We start from the raw sequence: 19090 nt of genomic DNA, 5'->3' as shown, positions 1-19090 counted from the left end.
AGAAACAAAAATCATACAAGCATTTTTGACACTATATAGTAGATAGTTCAGTCAATCTAGCATTTTTCTGGGAATATCAATACATAGAAGGTTTCTTTGCGGAAATGGAATGAACTCTTAGGACAACGTGATAAAAGTTTACTGGAATTAGTAGTAAATGCTGAAAATGAAGCTTAATTCATCAACTTAGATACACAATTTTAACTATTTTATTGAAATACATAAAACATCAAATATACTCAATTCGGTCGGAATTCGTTAAAGCACTTAATTGCCATTAGAATACGTGAAATGTGAGATATTTTATCACACATTTTACAACTAAAACGTTCATGGCTGAAATTGGACACTTTTTAGTAGAATCGCCTTTTTTAACGCCTACAAGACTGGAGGAATACTTCACGCATTGCGCGTTCACTACAAGGCTCGCTTTAATCGTTGAAAATTGGACTACATTTTGCAATTTAGAACTATGATTTCTGGCTCTGATTAGAAAAAACGTATGGAACATTAGTTTCCTCATGTACATAAGTGATTTACATTCGAGCCAGAAATTATAGTTCCGAATTGCAAAATTTAGTCCAATTCGTAATATCACGGAGTCGGAGCTATTGCGGTTCACACTTTTCCGATCAGAGAGCATCCCGGGGTTCGAGGAACTGTAGAGATTTTGCACCCCTGCGCATTGAGTAGAATTCAGCAGTATAAAATTTAGAAATGAGCCCTTGAAAGAGATTGCGATGATTTACCACTCCAAAAAAACACAACACGAAAGAAAACGTTTTGCAAGTTTTGTATATTTTAAGGTGGGTTGGTGCCCACTTTCAGGTTTGTTAAAACTGTAGAATTTAGTTTTCCGTATCTTGTACTTTTTGTAGTGATACATTATCGTAATCCCTTTCAAGGACTCAAATTCAAGTCATACTGCTAAATCCTACGCGACGCTAGCAATGACTGCCCTTTCTATGATATTTTGAGGGTATCTATAAACCTCCCTTAATCCCCATGCAAACTATGGGGCTTTCTATGGGAGGAGTTGATGCAGGAACAACTGGGCTACATTTTGCAATTTAGAACTACAATTTCTGGTTCAGTTTAAAGGCAACGCTTGTAACATTATTTTTCCTGTAGACATGTGTGTTTTCACGAATAAGCTGAAAATTGTAGTTCCTAATTGCACAATGTGGTCCATTGGATGGATACGACCCTATGAATACGATCCTGACTCACTTATGAGGTTTCTCTTGGACAAAGTTAACCAGACCGGAAACCCCGAACTGATTGAAAATACAAAATGAGCAGAACAAGAAAAACATAAAGAATTAAATATAAGATATTGATAAATCAAATGAGAAAAAAAGAGAGACGAACAGAACTTTTCTGATTTTCATAGTTTCATAAGTATAAAAATTGATGTACTCTTTGATTGAAGAACATAAGGTACAACGCAACTAGAATAGGTCTTGGTCCAATCTTAGCCAGGTGGATCAGTAATATTCATTATCATCTGAGGTAAGTCATTGTTATAAATATTCTTGGGTAACTTTCTATCTACGTTTTTTCTAAAAAAACAAAATTTTCAAAAAAATTTCAAAAGAAAAAAAATGTGAAAAGTTTCAATAAGTTTTTCCTGCTCTGGTGATCAAACACAGGTGGAAAGCTTCCTAACGGAGCCGTCTGTGAGAACGGCGGCGCATGTGGTGTCGCCACTAATTTTGACGCAGGCGGCGCGGGCGATGTTGGTGCACTTGCCGGCGTCGGCGATCTTGTCCCTGACGTGGTCGAAGTACTTGGTGCAGCGCCCGTTGGCTTTGATGCGGTGCTTCACCCTGAGGGACTCCCACGGTCCCCAGTTGTAGTAGCGGCACGGGTGGTACTCCTTCCACTTGTGGTAGCCGTAGGCGGCGAGCCCCAATCCGAGCCCGCCCAGCAGCAGCGGCAGAATCCGCCTCTCGCGACGCACCAACGCGTTCCTCGCCCCTTTGCCCTCGTCTCCGAAGCTCTCCGTTAGATCGTTCACAGGGATTTTTAGCTGTCCCATGTCATCCTGTTTCAAGAATCGGAAAAATTAAGTCAGCGGGCTCATTCTTGGAATAGATAGACAGAGCTATAGACAAAGATGCACTGAAAAAAAATTCTCGGCGTTTTTACCAAGGTCCGTTGGTACCTTTACCATCTCACTTTTTTACCATTATTGGTAATTTTACCAAGACAGACTGGTAAGCTTACCTAAAAACCGGTATTTTTACTGTTTTTCTTTTCACATAAAAGTACACTTTTATTGGTAATCAATTCCCGGTAATTTTGTCATTTTATCTCGGTAATTCTACCACCGCCAATAACGAATATTGGCGTTTTTACCAGTTCCAGTAAAAATACCGAGAAAGTTAAATAATTTTACCGAGATTTCTCGGTAAAATTACCAATTCCATAAATGGTAATTTTACCATGAAAAAACTGGGATCAAATAGAACACTGAATTCTTGGTAATTTTACCCTTTTCTTAGTAAATACACCAATATTTTTTTTTCAGTGTGACAAAAGGGATATGGAGGGATCCTATTGGCGGAAGCGGGTGGTTGCAATGGACAAACGAGGTACGTAATAGACTAACTAACGGGCACACTAGCGCTATCTCTTGAGTGGTCACAAGCTAAAACGCATAGCGTCACCAGACTGACATAATATTGAGTTACACGTTTCAAGCCTCAAATTAAATTGAATAATATGGTTTTCTGGTGTTTCAATGCATATTATACATATATCAGACTTAGACTATATCAAGACTTAAAAAAAAAAATTTGACGAAGCTTGCAAAAGGTCCTGGTTTATTTGTATACCGATTTGATACATTGATTTCCTCCGAGTTATGCGTCACCAAACTGACATTTTCACTATTTCGCACGTTGAAAAAATGCATAGAGTCATTCAAATCTCCTGAGGAATTTTTTCGCGGCCAGTTATACGTCATTCCCGTATTTTATCTCAATAGCTGAAATTTATCCATCTACCTTGACATTTTCAAGACCAAAGAAACTTTTCTATTGAATTTTTAAGTTCTTGTAGCGACAAATCAGTGTAATGCTTACAAGGGTCGTTTCCTAAAATGATACTTCTTAATTTTTCCCAAAATTCAATGATATTGGCCCGTTTATGATACTCTGCTTTGAACCTCTTTACACCTCCCTGAATCATGATGTAAATCATATATGGTCATTGGCCTCCCAAGAATAGGAGCTGTTTAACCTTTAGATGTCCTATTTTTATGCGCAAAGTCCCAAGTCAGGTTAAACTGACCCGCACATAAATATATATTGATAGTTTTCGAAGTACTATTTATGTTACTTCTACGTGCTGACGGGAAATTTTTTTTTTTTTTTTATTTTTAATTTTCACCTGTTGGTGATAAACTAGCGCTTTTTAACCCCTCTTCCTCATCCGGCATATGTAACTCCCCCAGCAGAGATGGTTGGGTCAATTTGGTCCAGCTTGGTATTTCTAGGGGGAGTCGTCAAAAAAAAAAACTGAGACTACATAACTCTCGCATAGTGCCAATTTTTAGACGTTTGCTCTTGAGAGCGCTTGAGAGACCTCTAAACTTTTTTCCCCATAATGATCATTGATGGTGTGTCTAACACACCATCGTATATTTTGAGCAAACTTAACCTTAGCATGGTTAAATGATTGAAACAATAATCGCGCTACAAGCCATAAATAAATTAAACAAATAATATTTCAAACTATACAGAGATGAAAAATAATAAAAAACTCACATGAAACAAGACAAAACAAACGTTTCGACCGCCAACAATTGCGGTAGCTCGATTATTTTTTCAATAATTCTACCATGTCTTATGAAAGCCAGCCAAATTGGCATTAAAATGTCTTAACCTTAACTTTTCTCAAATTTCAAAAATAAAGGACACCTCAACGCGTGATGGCGCACAGTGGATCGAGTCAATAGGAGAGGTCGGACAAAATTTGGAAACTTTAAACGCTTATAACTCCGTTTATACAAAACTTTGGGGTTCTAAAAGTGGCTCCATTGGTTTCCTTGTGAAATTTACATCTAGATGCACCCCTCATAATTTAAAATGTGACGAATTAAACATCAAAATTTGGGGTTTTAGTTAAAAATTACATGTCCGACCCCTCCGATCGATTCAATCCGCTGTGAGGCGCAGAGATACATCTATTCGTACATGATGGATGTCCGTGCTGCATCTGCAAAATTGAAGGCGCGATGGCGTGAGGCATGAACTCGCAATGCTCCGCTTTATGCTGTCATTAAGGTGTTGCTCGGATTCGGGCGAAAAGTTCAAAGACGGAGCCAAACAAAACGATCCTTAGAAATTCGAAGGCAAGAGCACTTTCGTCGAATGAAAAATAATCGAACACTGAAGACACCGGCTGCAGTTCATTTTTGGAGCAAGGACACTATCAATTTCGAGCCGAAATCAATCAAAAAGGTCAAGATTAATTCTCAATAAGGTAAGCGGGAGGACATCCATATACACAAGAGAGACAATTTTAAATCAGACATCTCGGAAACTACAGACACTCTGTTTCAGTTTATTAGGAATCCGATTTAAGATGTTTCTTTGTCAGTGTTTTGGGCCGATTAATTTGTTTCTTAATATTTATTAAGAAGGAGAATGGCGACAAGGTTGAGAGGAACGCCGTTTGTCAACAGGAGCTTCCTGATCAGTTGGTGATCGCCGATGTTGAAACCAAGTTCTCGGAACCGGGCCGACCATATGGTAATTTTCAATCTATGCGCAAGTGAATGGCCAGATTTAATAATGTTTCAACTTCTTAACTTTTTAAAAAAGAAGCACCACTAAAAAAATTGGACAAATGGAACTAACTCAACGTGAAAATAGAGGAAAGGAAAGGACGCGCTTTGATGACGGCGCAGAGATACAACTATTCGTACTTGTCGGATGCCCGTGCTGCATCTGCAAAATTGAAGGCGCGATGGCGTGAGGCGAGAATTGTTAGTGCTCCACCCTACAGGCTACACCGCCAAATGAGATGTCGCTCAGATTTAGGAGAAAAGTTAGGAAGCAAGGCCCGGGTACGTCTCTCCTATCTTCGGCTTCGATTTCTTGCTCTCTTTTTCAATGTGAGGTCTTCATTCTGTTTTTAGGATGTATTTGTGGATCTTTCACATTCTTTCATTATGAGTGGCCGAAACCCAATAATCTTGTTATTCTCAGACCTCTTTTTTCAATTCGATGTCTGATTCTTTTTCACAATGTATTTGTTGCCCTGTATCTAAAGCTGATGGGTACCGGCCACACTCAAACCGCGGGGCATGTGATCTTAGCAAACCTCGGGCCAGTTTGACCAGGGTATTTGGATTACATTTTGCAAAAAGGAGCCAAGAACATTCCGATATTGCTAGGATTGTGCAACTTACACTGATCGCAAATAATTACTGAAATCATGCAAACAATTCAATTTACAAAGGTAATTTTTGAATTGGATTCATAGTTTATTGGGAGTAAAGATAAAACTTGCTTGGTTGCTCAGTCTCTATTTGCAAGGTCAAAAAAGTTGCACAATCTTAGCAACAATGGAATGCTCCTTGTTCCTTTTTGCAAAACGCAATCCATTTAAGGGTTATGGAACACATTTGAACAGGTACATCCCGCGGCTCACTTGTAAAAAAGGGCCCGCGTCCTCAATTGGCCGTCTTCCTGGATCGAAATTCAAAGATTTGGAGTGACATTTCATGCCCTTACTACTCGCATTCGGAGGAGAGAATGAGCCTTTAGACAAAGTGTGAATGTACAATGCCAGGTTTAATCTGTTAATTCCCAGAAGAAAACGAATACCTTGACGGAAAGTCTGGAAATCAACTCCTGAACAAGATACACTAATAAAAAAAAGTTACGGGCTTTATAGGTAGGTACACCGTGCGTTCCGGGCTTAGAGGCCGAAACTTCCAGGTGCTGGAGCCGTAGCTTCGACGGCTCCGTGTGCTACGCCCGGAATTTTCGGCCTTTAACCCCGGAACGCGGACGGCATGTCTATGTAGCCCGTAAGTACGTGTACGGACATTTTTTTTTCAGTATATAAGTGTTTTCTATTAATATTGGTTTAATGGCAAAACCACAAATGACGTTGTTTGTATAATCGGACTCCCATTTAATCCATGTTTTAATGGCCTGTTAATATATAGTTTGAAACCGATTTCAGAACTTCCCATTGTGCGAATTGTTTCCTACGTATGATTTTGAGGAGAAAATATGTGACGTTTCCTGCTACTTTAGACTTTGTTTAGCGGCCCATTCTCGTGTTTTTTCCAGAGGCGTGGCGTGAATTGCGATTTATTGATTGTTATGCCATTTAAACCTATGGAAAAGGATCGATAAACAGGGTGTTCGCAGCGAACACCTTAATAATCGATTCTTTACCATAGGTTTAAATGGCAAAACAATCGATACATGCGAATGTTCAAACACGTCAGTCCACTCATGGCCATGCTCGTGTTTTTGTGATTGAATTTTATGAATACTGAAGTGACAGAAAAAACTCGTATGACCGGTGGCAGCAACTCTCTCAGAAACCGTTAAAAAAAGAAAAAACAAATACCTAAACAAACCAAACTTGTAAATTTTTAAGAGACGACTTAGAAAAAAACCTATGAAATGGGACGTATCCAACCTTTGTAGGGGTTCTTTTCAAAGTAGAAACAAAAGGTATGACAAAGTTAAAAAAGAGTTAAAAACTTTTATGGAGGATGTATCGCGGTTTCTAACATGTCCGTGGAAAGTTAGCAAGCTTTTGTGCTTAAAAAGAAAATGCGATAACCAAGAAAAAACAACATTTCCTCTTACCTCATTCTGAGAGGTCCTCAAAATCTGACACACCAATAAGGTCAAAAGCACCCCGATGACGTGAATTTGCGGGAAATCCATTTTCCCGGAGGAAGGAAGCACAAAGGAAGCGGCGGAACTTGCTCTAACTTCGTTTTGGAGTTGGCATGTTGATCCGCTGAACCCGCTGTTGAGGTGTTGTCCGCAAAAATGCTTTGCTGTGTCAAGTCGCGGCACTTGTTCAAGCAATTACCTGGTAAATAAGTACTCAGCGTGTCGTAGATATTACTGAGCTAACATCCATCGCTGGAAATAACGTTATAATAAGTGCTAACCATTGGTTAGGGATGTTTAATTGTTTAATTTTTCAGACGCATTCAATTTTGATCATCAAAGTAGACAGGATGGAATGAAAATTGGAGAAATATCCGGTGACATAAATTATTCGAATGAAACGTCGAATTTACGTGCGAGAAAACCTCTTTCAATTATATTGGAGTAAAATTTACATTAATACCTTGGTAGTCTTCAAAAGCTAATGTAGATTTTTTATGCAGTTATTTTTAACACGTTTTTTAAAAGTTTTAATAAGGGACGTTCAAATACTACTGCGCTGAGGAAAAAACCGTCGTTGCCAAATTTCCTTTGACAAAACATTCAAGGAAACTCGAGTACTTTTTCTCCTAATTTCAAAGGGAATTTCATTCGCAATTCAATCTACAGTAGCTGAAATTTTCAAGGTAAAATATTCACAAAATTCCTGAAAAATGAATGTTTTATCGGAGGAAATTTGGAAACATCCAAAAGTTCAAACGGCGTTTTTTCTTAGCGCAACAGAATAGGACGATTGGCTGTTTAAGAGATTTTTAAAACTTTTACTTAAAGGTTACATCTTGTGAGTACTTTAAAAATTCCTCCAAAGAGTGACCTATTAATTATTAAGTAAATTTTAACCAGCTTTTTTTCTTCTTTTTTTTGAAGTGTTGTCCATTTAAAATTTCCAAGTTTTATTTGATTTCATTGTTGAGCAGTTGTTTTGCAGCTAGTAAATGGAAACAAAGCCTATATAGTCGTCAAACTCAGTAACCCGCTGATGTAGCCCAGGGTGATGCCTGTGTCCTTTAAAGTCTCTTATAATCTAATATTAAAACTATTTCGTATCAGATAGTATAAATCCGAGCTATTAGATAATGAAGCTTTCAAAATTTAACTATCTCGAGAGATAAATAATAAAGATAGTGATACAACAAAATGGTGTCATGCTGTGTTATTCGACTATGAGGTATGTAATTAATTGTACAGGTATAGTGCTGAATTCGTAAAAATAAGAATGTGCCGGGCTGTAGATCCTCAAGGAGGAGCATAAAGATCCTTAACTGCCTTGTGGCTCTCCAAAGTGTTTTTCAGGAATTGACTCAGACTGGCGGATATGAGGGTGGGATTTTCTCGCACGAAACTTTTGTAGCTGTCGATAGTTGCACTGGACGGGAGCTTCCTCCCACTTTGAGGAGAAAGCGAAGGCTTCAGACGCCGGGAACCGTCCTTTCCGGCGGAGCAACGCTGGAGGTACCACTCGCCTCTCGTCTCGAGTTTCTGTCGTGTCCCAAGAATCCAGCGATACTTCCGGAACTTCCTTGTGCGTCCCGGCGACCCGGCTGGCCCTCCACGCCCGGGGGTGCCCGGGCGCCCGGATTCTCCATTGCGGACGCGACGGCTGATCATATCCTGGCCGTCCCCGATGAGAAGAACTTGACCTGATTCCCCGCCCCTCCCCCCCGCTCCGCCACTCCCGCCGTCACCGCCATCCCTGCACTTGTGACCGGTGACGGTGCATATATCATCGTAATCTTTGGCGCCAACGCTATTCCAAAACCCGGTGTCATCTGTGCAGTGAGAGTCTTCTATCAGATTCCCATAGGTTGTACCCCATTCCGGGATGGTTCCATCTGCGCCCGGTCCGCCGTCGCCGCCATCTTGCCCGGGCCCACCCTGCCCCCCTATCGAGAAAATGTGTAGCAACTTGCCGTTGATAATTCTGTCTGCGATGCCGAGGAGACTCCCAGCGGAAGATCCATCCGGCCCATCCGCGCCATCTTCTCCTACCAGGAAGGAAACTGCACGGGATCCAAAGGACCAACCTCTGACACTGACACTTCCCCGTTTTTGCTGCGTGTACGTCTTATTACCTGGAAGGCCGTTCAGGAGGATTTCTCGGACCCCCTCAACCTCCCACGCAGGCGCTATGATCGAGACCTGAGCCTCTCTTCCGGTTAGCTTCAAGTCGGAATCGATGAAAACTTTATCCAACGCAAAAATCTCGATGACTTTCGCTCCCGGGCAGAGACCGTCGAGGGAATCAACAAACTTGCTCAGTCGCAAACAAAAGCTCCGCACCGTTAACTTTCCATCATTTTTGTGACAGTAGACGTTCATTTTGGTCAGAGCCACCCTGTTCCAGATTTGCTCCAGTCTCTTCAATTTCGGCTCGTTGAATTCTATGTCTCTGATTTTCGAGTACTCACTGTCGAGGATGTGTCTATCTTTTTGCGGCAGCAACATACTCGCGAATGTAAGCTCTACAGCCAGTTGTCGTCTTTTTCTCGAGGAATCTGATTGGTCGTAAGGAATTTTTGCGAAAGAAACGTTCTTCTCAATGCCATCCTTGATCGCTAAATCACAATTCGTCAAAGCATTGGACAGATACACTAGCACTTTGTAATAATTTGCAGTTGAGCTCAAATATTCCAGCAACTTCGGGAAGTCCTGAGCATACTCGAGGGGTAGAATATCTCGCGCACCAAAATTCGAGAAGAATTTTAGGTAACGACTCTGTTTTTCAACACCTGCAAGTGGGCCTTGCGACAAAGTAATGTTCAGAGTTCTCGCGTTACTAATGAGACGCTTGACAAAATCATCAGGTGTCGTTACCTTTTGAAACGTCCCGGAAAGTACTTCATGCGCCCGCTGAAATATGTCCCTCGAAACTTGAACATCGCTTGATGTCTCTTCACGAGACAAGAATATTTCTTCTACCTCCCGTTTTAGTTGTGAGACATCGGAGGCCATGTTGTCTCTTAACCTTTCAACCAGATCATGCACGATAGTCTGGGAGCTGGAGGAAATCGTATAGCCGAAATCTTTCACTTGGTGAGCGGTAAATCGGATATTTCGGTGAATAATTCTTTCCAGGGGCTCCTTGCTCTCTTTCAGTGAGTTGACCAATCGAAGAGGACCAGCCTCGTCGGGTTTCCTGAACACACCCAATCTCAAATAAGTCTCGCCCTCTGTCTGCAGCAGGATTTCGATGAATTTAGTAACGGCCATGAGCAGCTGTTTCCTATCGGCTGACATACTTGTGCTCTCGATTTTTTGCTGAGTTTCAACCCTCGCCCTCCTTAGAAACCCAGCGACGGAGCGGATAATTTTCTCGTCGGGCACGATTCCCCCTCCTGATTGAAGATTTTCCACTTTGGTGACGACAAGCGCGATGCTGTCCTGAAACTTGTCGAGATTCTTGACCATGGTGACGATGTGTTCGGCGAGCTCCATGAAGTCGTGTCTGTCCTGCCCGACCCTGACCGAGGAGTAGGCCACGGTGAAGAGGAGTTTGACTCTCCCGATGTTCTCGATCGTCTTCATCGTGAAGTAGGTGGCCGCGATGTCGTGGGCCGCGCTCCGCGTATCGCTGAACCCGGGACAGTCGAAGAAGACCGTTCCGGACTTACTGTCCAGCATCGCCTCCGGGAAGATGGTCCATGACATGGTGGCGGACCCATTGCTGATCCTCCCGGAGGTGTCCTGGATTATGAAGTCGCCCAAGCCCTCCTCCGTCTCGAACGAGGTCAGGTTCAGATCGTTCCCGCTCAGGAACTGGGTCAGTGTGCTCTTCCCTGAGCCTGTGTTCCCGAGCACCAGCACCGCCTTTTCATGATATCCTCTTTCCAGCTTCGCCTCCCCATCGTTCAGAAGATCCAGCACAGCTTCCGCCTCCGCCTCTGAGCTTACTAAGCTCGAAGCGTTTTTTGCTGAATCAGCTTTTGAAATGTCTGTTTCTGCATTCACCTGTAGAAATAAACGTGGAGTCTGTAGATCATTAAAAAAAAAAAAAAAAAAAAAAAAAAAAAAAAAAAAACTCATTCGGACAAAAAACCGTCACGAGATGAAATAGACATACTCTTGCTAAATCAGCCCAACTACGAGGGTCTTTCAAAGAGTAAGACTCTCTACCTTGCATCTTCCGAACGAAAAGAGATTAATCAAATGAGTACAAGAGTACCTATTAGACATGGCCTAAGCTTTAAAACAAATGGACTGCATTTTGCAATTTGGAATTATAAATTCTGGCTCATCTGAAAAAACCACTCATAATCATCATAACCATAGGGAAACTAATGGCACATATGTGGTTTTTAAACCGGACCCAGATTTTATAGTTCCAAATTGGAAAATGCAGTCCAAATAACTCATTCTATTGTTTTGCGTCAGAAAGGAGGAGAAAATATTTTCTTTCGGTTGACAAGTGTGGTGACTCACCTTCAATTTTTGCCGCTGAAGCCGAATATGACTTTTTCTTCCAAACCTATCGATTTTTTTTAAAAAAAGAAAAGTTTTTTTAACTAAAAAAAATCCCCTCTTTTTGAAATCTAGATTTTCCGAAGGTTTTGCAAAAATGAGAGTAGTTTTCGGTTTCAGCGGCGAAAATTACTTCACTCGTTTCCGGAGAAAAAGAATGTTCGCCTCCTCTCTGACGCAGAACAATCGGATGAGTTTTACATGAAATTGTTCGGAGAAACCTCGATACTGTTTGTAGGAACAGAAGGGAAACTTTACCAGACATGCAATTTATGATTCCCCGTGTGATTTTGGCAAATGTCTCCGAAAATGGTCCTAGTTTTAATGCATCGTGCACAGATTTTCGGGAAATTTGATTTTTCTCTGGAAAAGCTCGATATTCAGGGAAAATTCTGATTTTTCCTGGGAAAATCGACCTGACTTAGAGAAACGGAGGTCATTTTCGGAATCAGCGCTAAAATTGTACTGAAGATCAACTTTGAAATACAAGACAAATCCACAGAAATAAAAATTCGTTCTCCGGTGTTATTCATGATTTTTGGAATGAAGGCTTTCAGCTAGAAGATTGAGGGAGAAACTAAGGAGAAAGTCGAAATTCTACGGGAGAAGTTAAAAATGTAATAGAAATCCTGGGGGGGGGGGGGCCTATAATTTAGGGAAAAGTCCGGGGAAAGTAGAGAAAGTCGAAATTCTAGAGAGTTATTAAGAAATGACCCCCCCCCCCCCCACAATCCAAAAGTGAATAGTTGCCCTGGTCAAAGTTGGCAGTAGAATCTGTATTCTAAAATACCATAGACCTACAGCCGGCTGTAAGATTTCCAATAGCTTCTATAGCCGGCTACACACTTTCTTATAGCCTTTTATAGCCGATGGCGATGAAGCAACAGCCTGACGATAAAGTGTATGCTAAACGTTACTAATTACGGATGCTAGGACTTAGTGAGTTTTTGGACTACTGCTCTCTTTTTGGGCCGTAGTATCTTGATTTATTTTGCGAGGAAAGCTCCGTACTTTTGATGGATGCCTGCCATTCCTAATATATTAGAGCGCCTTCAGTTTCGTATGATACTGTGCAATACCTCTGGTGTGAAATAGTTGCTTCAAGCGCCGTGGCACGCTGCGGGCGGCAGGCGGGCAGCCAGCGCGAAACGCGCATTGGCGCCTACAAACCTAACAGGGATACTTCACGCGTTGCGCAATGCGTGAAGTATCCCTGTTAGGTTTGTAGGCGCCAGTGCGTCGCCGCTCCGCTTTGTGTTAGGCTCTAATATTTAATCTGGCGGAGTCAGCGTTATTTCAACTCATGATTTTGAAATGTTTGCACATCCTGTATGGATTATTCTCGTTTTAATTGATGAAAAAAAATATGTATTAAAGGAAAATATAACGTGTGTTTTGTAAATATTAAGGTGGTTCCGTATCAAACTTAATAATTTCCAAAGCACACGAATTTCTACACAATTTCTTATAGCCTTTTATAATCGATGGCGAAAAAGCAACAGCCAGGCGATAAAGTGTAAAGCCCGGCGATAGGAACTATAGCCCGGCTGCATAATTTTTTATAGCTTCGTATAGCCCGGCCGTATGATTTTCTCCGCATTCTACAGCCAGCTATATGATTTTCTGTAGCCTTCTTTAGCTGGCTATAAGAATTCCTATGGTATTTTGAAACGCAGCTCTTATCGCCAATTTTTACCAGGGATCCTCGTACATCAAACGGTGCGTGCTCATCTACTTTTCTCTCGTGTAATATTTTTTAAACAGAAATCTATGAGGAACACTGAAATTTTAATTTTTTTAAGTATATGCCCGTTACAGTCCTTGCTTTCTGGGCTCGCGTGAATATCAGTGGCATGGCGTGCTTTGCTATATATCGATGGATCTGCCATTGAAACCTTTGGGAAAGGATCGATAAATAGGGTGTTCGCAACGGACACCTTAATAATCGATTCTTTGTCATAGCTTCAAATGAGGAACTATCGAAAATCGATTATTAACACGTCGCCACTGGTGAATACGCGAACACGTAGAGGGCGACATTCACCATTTCTCTCTTTTTTTCAGATCATTTCCCTACATAATCAGTACTTGATAGTCTGATTTACAGACTGAATGTATTTCTTCGCTGCATGATGGTGAACCGCGACGTATCTATTGAACTCACCTCATTCGCTGTGCACAAAAGTGCCAAGCAAGTTGCAATTACTAAAAACGTGTCCATTGCGGTAAACTCCCGTCGACAAAACTTGTCCAGCCTAAAACTAGTCGCACCTAGTATTCATTTTACCGATAAAAATGGAGGCTTGCACTAAAATTCTACCACTCGGGAACACCACTCACTGGTAAAAAAAGAGAGCCTAATAAATTATTGTCTGGTCGTCAAATTGACACGAGTCAGGGGCTAACTTTAGCTTCTTTGTGGCCTTGTCATCATGATTCAAGCAGTGGCTCGCGCAGTGGCGCAGCAGTGCTTTGCGATACATCGATTTATCTGCCATTTAAACCTATGGGAAAGGATCGATGAACAAGTGTTCGCGAGGAACACCTTAACAATCGATTCTTTACCATAGCTTCAAATGAGGGGAAATATCGATAATCGATTATTTAGGCCTCTCCACTGGATTCGAGATGGAACAGCGGGGATACTCAGCCAATGCGAGCTGATGAACTGGTCGTGGCTCCTCTGACGAAAGGGCGTACCTCTATTTCTACGTGAGCCTTGAAAAACATGAAGTTATATGGAGAAGAGGGATCACGTTGAGGAGCCACGAGGTGAGAGAGCTCTCGCTGATACAGAGAATTTGATAAAGTAAGCTAAAGTTCAAATGATTAAAATTACAAGTTCAAGCGCCTCCTCCGTTCCACAGAGATCACCCGTGTTCACTTTCATCATAAGTGGATTGCATTTTGAAAAAGGAACCACTAGCATTGCAATGTTGCTAAGATTGTGCAACTTCTTTTGTCTTGGGGGGAAAAACCCGATTATCCATCAATAGTTTCTATTTTACTCGCTAAAAACTGTAGGTAAATTTAAGACAAAAATTACCATCTAAATTTCATAGTTTTTCACGATTTCCGCAATTTTATTGCAAAAGATGAAGTTGCACAATCTTAGCACCATTGCAGTGCTAGTGGTTCCTTTTTGCAAAATGCATTCCAAGTAGTGGCGGAGCGTGACATGCGATATGGATTGCATTTTGCAAAAAGGAACCGGGAGCATTGCAATGTTGCTAAGATTGAGCAATCTCTTTCGTCTTGGAAGAAAAACCTGATTATCTATTAACAGTCTCTATTTTACTCGCTAAAACTGTAAAGGGTATCCCTGGGTAAGGGCACCAAAATGCCCCTCCTCACGGATTTTGAATTTAATGGTCTAAACCCTTTCAGTAGGTCCTAAAAACATGGTTTTGGGCAATTTTACCCTCCTGACCCCAACCACCCCCCCCTCCAGCCCCGAAAAACCCATTTTTCGGGGAATTTTGGGGTATTTTCACGTTTTATTTCATATCTCCCGCAATTTTCGATAAAAATGCACCAAAATTTCACCAATTACACATCAGACCAGTCAGATTCTTGGGTAAAAAAATCAAATTTATCGTACCTTATTAAGGCCCCTAAAAAAATTTGTAAAAATCGTCAATTTCCAATTTTTTTCAGATTTTAGCGATTTTAAAAAAAATGAGGACACATACATTTTTTTTTGTTGCCTTAAAATGTAGGTAATATACTCAGTTGTTACCAAAAAAAATTTCAAGCCTTCACGCGTGGTGCGTCCCACCGAAAAAATGGGTTTTTTGGCGCCAAAACGGTTAAAATGGCTCTTTTGGCAACGGTTTACTCGCACGCTATCAAGATTGTAACACTAAAATCTCTAATTTTTGGTTTCAATGTTTCAAGAGGCATGCCCTAGTATCGTCAGAAAAGGTTTCAAGTCGATCGAGTCCTTGCGCCCCACGTAAAGTACCGGTTTTTGGCGCCGAAATGGTCAACATTGCTATTTCAGAAGAGGTTACTCGCATAGGGTGGCCCTTATTTTTGAATTTACGGAGTTCAAAGTGCGAAACCCTGCAAATGGTTTCATTTGACGAGAAAATAATGGGGAAAAAATAAAAATTGAGAAAAACATATTTTAAAACGCGCCTCAAAGAGCCTAAAGTTCCGAGCGTGGCGTGCGAAGACGCGTTTTTTCGTCATTTCGCGAATTTTTTTCCTCCCTTTAAAATGTTCCTACGGCTTTGACATTTTTAGAGATTATACACTGTTTAGAGTACTTTACGAGAAAAATAATGAAATTTACATCGCTCAGTTTAAAATTCTTTTTTATCTCCATCAAAGAGGCCACGTCGTGCGATTTTGCCGATTCTCCCTTATAATCGCCCCGCACGGCGTGTCTTTTTTCAACGTTTAAATTGTTGCTACGGTTTTGAAATTTTCTGAAGTGTCACATACTTTATAGTAAATAACGAAAAAAATAATAACCGAAAATATGTGTGCGATTTTGCCGATTCTCCTTTTATATCGTTCATTTGCATGGTATAGCCCCAAAATACCATTAAACCGACTTGTATTCCAGCAGCTGAACAGAATTGTTTATTTTCGGTTGAAATGACTCGGTAGACACTCTACTTCTAGAATTTGAAGAATTTTTGCTTTTGACTCTTAAAAAAATTTAATCTCATTTCGGCAAACCGTGCCGAGAGAATGTTATGAACAATCATCGACGAAATCGCATGATGTGGCCACTTTGAAGGAGAAAAGGGAGCATTTTAAAAGTAGCGAGGTAAATTTTGTTATTTTTTTCGTTATTTACTATAAAGTATGTGACACTTCAGAAAATTTCAAAACCGTAGCAACAATTTAAACGTTGAAAAAAGACACGCCGTGCGGGGCGATTATAAGGGAGAATCGGCAAAATCGCACGACGTGGCCTCTTTGATGGGGATAAAAAAGAATTTTAAACTGAGCGATGTAAATTTCATTATTTTTCTCGTAAAGTACTCTAAACACTGTATAATCTCTAAAAATGTCAAAGCCGTAGGAACATTGTAAAGGGAGGAAAAAAATTCGCGAAATGACGAAAAAAACGCGTCTTCGCACGCCACGCTCGGAACTTTAGGCTCTTTGAGGCGCGTTTTAAAATATGTTTTTCTCAATTTTTATTTTTTCCCCATTATTTTCTCGTCAAATGAAACCATTTGCAGGGTTTCGCACTTTGAACTCCGTAAATTCAAAAATAAGGGCCACCCTATGCGAGTAACCTCTTCTGAAATAGCAATGTTGACCATTTCGGCGCCAAAAACCGGTACTTTACGTGGGGCGCAAGGACTCGATCGACTTGAAACCTTTTCTGACGATACTAGGGCATGCCTCTTGAAACATTGAAACCAAAAATTAGAGATTTTAGTGTTACAATCTTGATAGCGTGCGAGTAAACCGTTGCCAAAAGAGCCATTTTAACCGTTTTGGCGCCAAAAAACCCATTTTTTCGGTGGGACGCACCACGCGTGAAGGCTTGAAATTTTTTTTGGTAACAACTGAGTATATTACCTACATTTTAAGGCAACAAAAAAAAATGTATGTGTCCTCATTTTTTTTAAAATCGCTAAAATCTGAAAAAAATTGGAAATTGACGATTTTTACAAATTTTTTTAGGGGCCTAAATAAGGTACGATAAATTTGATTTTTTTACCCAAGAATCTGACTGGTCTGATGTGTAATTGGTGAAATTTTGGTGCATTTTTATCGAAAATTGCGGGAGATATGAAATAAAACGTGAAAATACCCCAAAATTCCCCGAAAAATGGGTTTTTCGGGGCTGGAGGGGGGGTGGTTGGGGTCAGGAGGGTAAAATTGCCCAAAACCATGTTTTTAGGACCTACTGAAAGGGTTTAGACCATTAAATTCAAAATCCGTGAGGAGGGGCATTTTGGTGCCCTTACCCAGGGATACCCTTTAAGGCAAAAATTACCCTGTAAATTTCATATTTTTACATGGTGGCAGTAATTTCATTGCAAAGGATGAAAATGCACAATCTTAGCATCGTTGCAATTCTTCTGGTTCCTTTTTGCAAAATGCAATCCAAGTAGTGGCGGAGTGTGACATGCGATATGGATTGCATTTTGCAAAACGGAACCAGGAGCATTGCAATGTTGCTAAGATTGAGCAATCTCTTTCGTCTTGGTAGAAAAACCTGATTATCTATTAACAGTCTCTATTTTACTCGCTAAAACTGTAAATTTAAGGCAAAAATTACCCTGTAAATTTCATATTTTTACATGGTGGCAGTAATTTCATTGCAAAGGATGAAAATGCACAATCTTAGCATCGTTGAAATTCTTCTGGTTCCTTTTTGCAAAATGCAATCCATATATCGATTGATCCGCCGTTTAAACCTGTGGAAGAGGATCGATTCACAGGGTGCCCGCAAAGAACACCTTAACAATCGATTCTTTAACATAGCTTCAAATGGAGAAATATCGATAATCGATCATTCACGCCTCGCCTCTGAGCGTCGAGTGAGCAGGCGCGAATGTGTTTTTGCCTATTTAATAAAAAGAGGGCGAATATATATCATGCTGAATTGTTTATTTGGAGCCATGTTTTGTGGCACCGAGGCTCCGGGGATGCTCCACCTGACATTGAAACTTGTTTGGAAGCTATGGTTGATCCATTAGGTACCACGAGTCATCAATATAGTACATATATATGAATCAGAGAATTGGCTTCCTTGGGTATCTTTTACACCATAGGTAGGTAAGAAGACAGTGCGTAATCTATGGAATATAGTCTCTACGTGGACCCTCAAAAAAGTATATGGGTAATACTTTTTTACTTTTTTTTCTCCAACACTTCAGCGTATACAGTTAGTTAGTTAGTATAGGTACATATTTTAAGACATTCAGCGTCACAGGCTATTAACGTCTATAGAGAGAATTTTTAAAATGGGAGTATATACGAAAATTTAGATTATTAAATAAAGAGAGTTGGAGAGTTTCAGAATTTTGGTGGTAACATTGGGTTCATCGCATGTAACCGTTAGAAACCTATAGCCATCTATATGTATACGTTATGTACAAGTGCCCGTAGAAACCCGGAGGACATCCAAGCTCCATCCATCCACGCTTTACGGCTTTTAAATGGACCAGTGGACAAAGTACCTTTGCCTCAATTTTGATTATTCACAGTTCATCAACGAAAGCTCATTTTATATGTGCGAAACTTTATAAATTCACAACCACTATTGAGTAAGTCGCGATCTTATATACGCCGACTGTTTCAGTTTTGCTTTAGAATACGATGACCGAACCAAGAAGACTTAAAATACACAATCTGACCCAAGCGCCTGCGCTCCCTTTTTGGAAATAAGACAAAGAGACAAAAAACAATCTTATTATATTTTCAAAATATTATTCCTCCGCATTTTTCTAATATACGGTTTGATTGATAACCCAAACTTACGAACTTTTTGCTCAACATCATTGTACAAGGCCACTCACAATGGATACAGAAGAGCGCCTTCAAATCAATCCGTAATCTTAATGCAAAACTCTGATACCACTATTCGTGCGTCACGACAGTCATTTTGCATACCCGGCGATTTGAGGGCGAATCATTGATTCAAGAATCAGGGTATGAATTTCAACAATTAGGTACGTGTTTTTGAGAGAAAAAACTTCCAGGGGTACCCAACCATC

At 40.6% G+C, this 19090-nt stretch overlaps 2 protein-coding genes across 2 annotated transcripts; both read right to left on the bottom strand.

Annotated features, from left to right (window-relative positions):
- Window positions 1-1315: 1315 nt before the first annotated feature.
- LOC109033886 (uncharacterized) lies at window positions 1316-7069 on the bottom strand. The gene is made up of 2 exons (XM_019046730.2): window positions 6846-7069; window positions 1316-2047 (listed from the first exon to the last, which is right to left on the bottom strand). Exons 1-2 carry the CDS (start codon window positions 6924-6926, stop codon window positions 1643-1645), a joined length of 486 nt encoding a protein of 161 aa, XP_018902275.2. The 5' UTR covers window positions 6927-7069; the 3' UTR covers window positions 1316-1642.
- Window positions 7070-7286: 217 nt separating this feature from the next.
- On the bottom strand, window positions 7287-13828 carry LOC109033885 (uncharacterized). Its single transcript, XM_019046728.2, has 2 exons — window positions 13561-13828; window positions 7287-10886 (listed from the first exon to the last, which is right to left on the bottom strand). Exons 1-2 carry the CDS (start codon window positions 13615-13617, stop codon window positions 8175-8177), a joined length of 2769 nt encoding a protein of 922 aa, XP_018902273.2. The 5' UTR covers window positions 13618-13828; the 3' UTR covers window positions 7287-8174.
- Between the last annotated feature and the right edge of the window lie 5262 nt (window positions 13829-19090).

Source organism: Bemisia tabaci, chromosome 6 (assembly GCF_918797505.1).
Source record: "Bemisia tabaci chromosome 6, PGI_BMITA_v3".
Taxonomy (NCBI): domain Eukaryota; kingdom Metazoa; phylum Arthropoda; class Insecta; order Hemiptera; family Aleyrodidae; genus Bemisia; species Bemisia tabaci.
The sequence above is the reverse complement of the archived record's forward strand: the minus strand, read 5'-3'. Positions and strand labels throughout refer to the sequence as shown.

Coding starts and splice junctions, on each gene's coding strand:
- LOC109033885 (XM_019046728.2), bottom strand. CDS start 13,617: ATGGACACGTTTTTAGTAATTGCAACTTGCTTGGCACTTTTGTGCACA. Junction 10,887..13,560: donor TTTTGTGCACAGCGAATGAG/GTGAGTTCAATA, acceptor TTATTTCTACAG/GTGAATGCAGAAACAGACAT.
- LOC109033886 (XM_019046730.2), bottom strand. CDS start 6,926: ATGGATTTCCCGCAAATTCACGTCATCGGGGTGCTTTTGACCTTATTG. Junction 2,048..6,845: donor TGAGGACCTCTCAGAATGAG/GTAAGAGGAAAT, acceptor TTCTTGAAACAG/GATGACATGGGACAGCTAAA.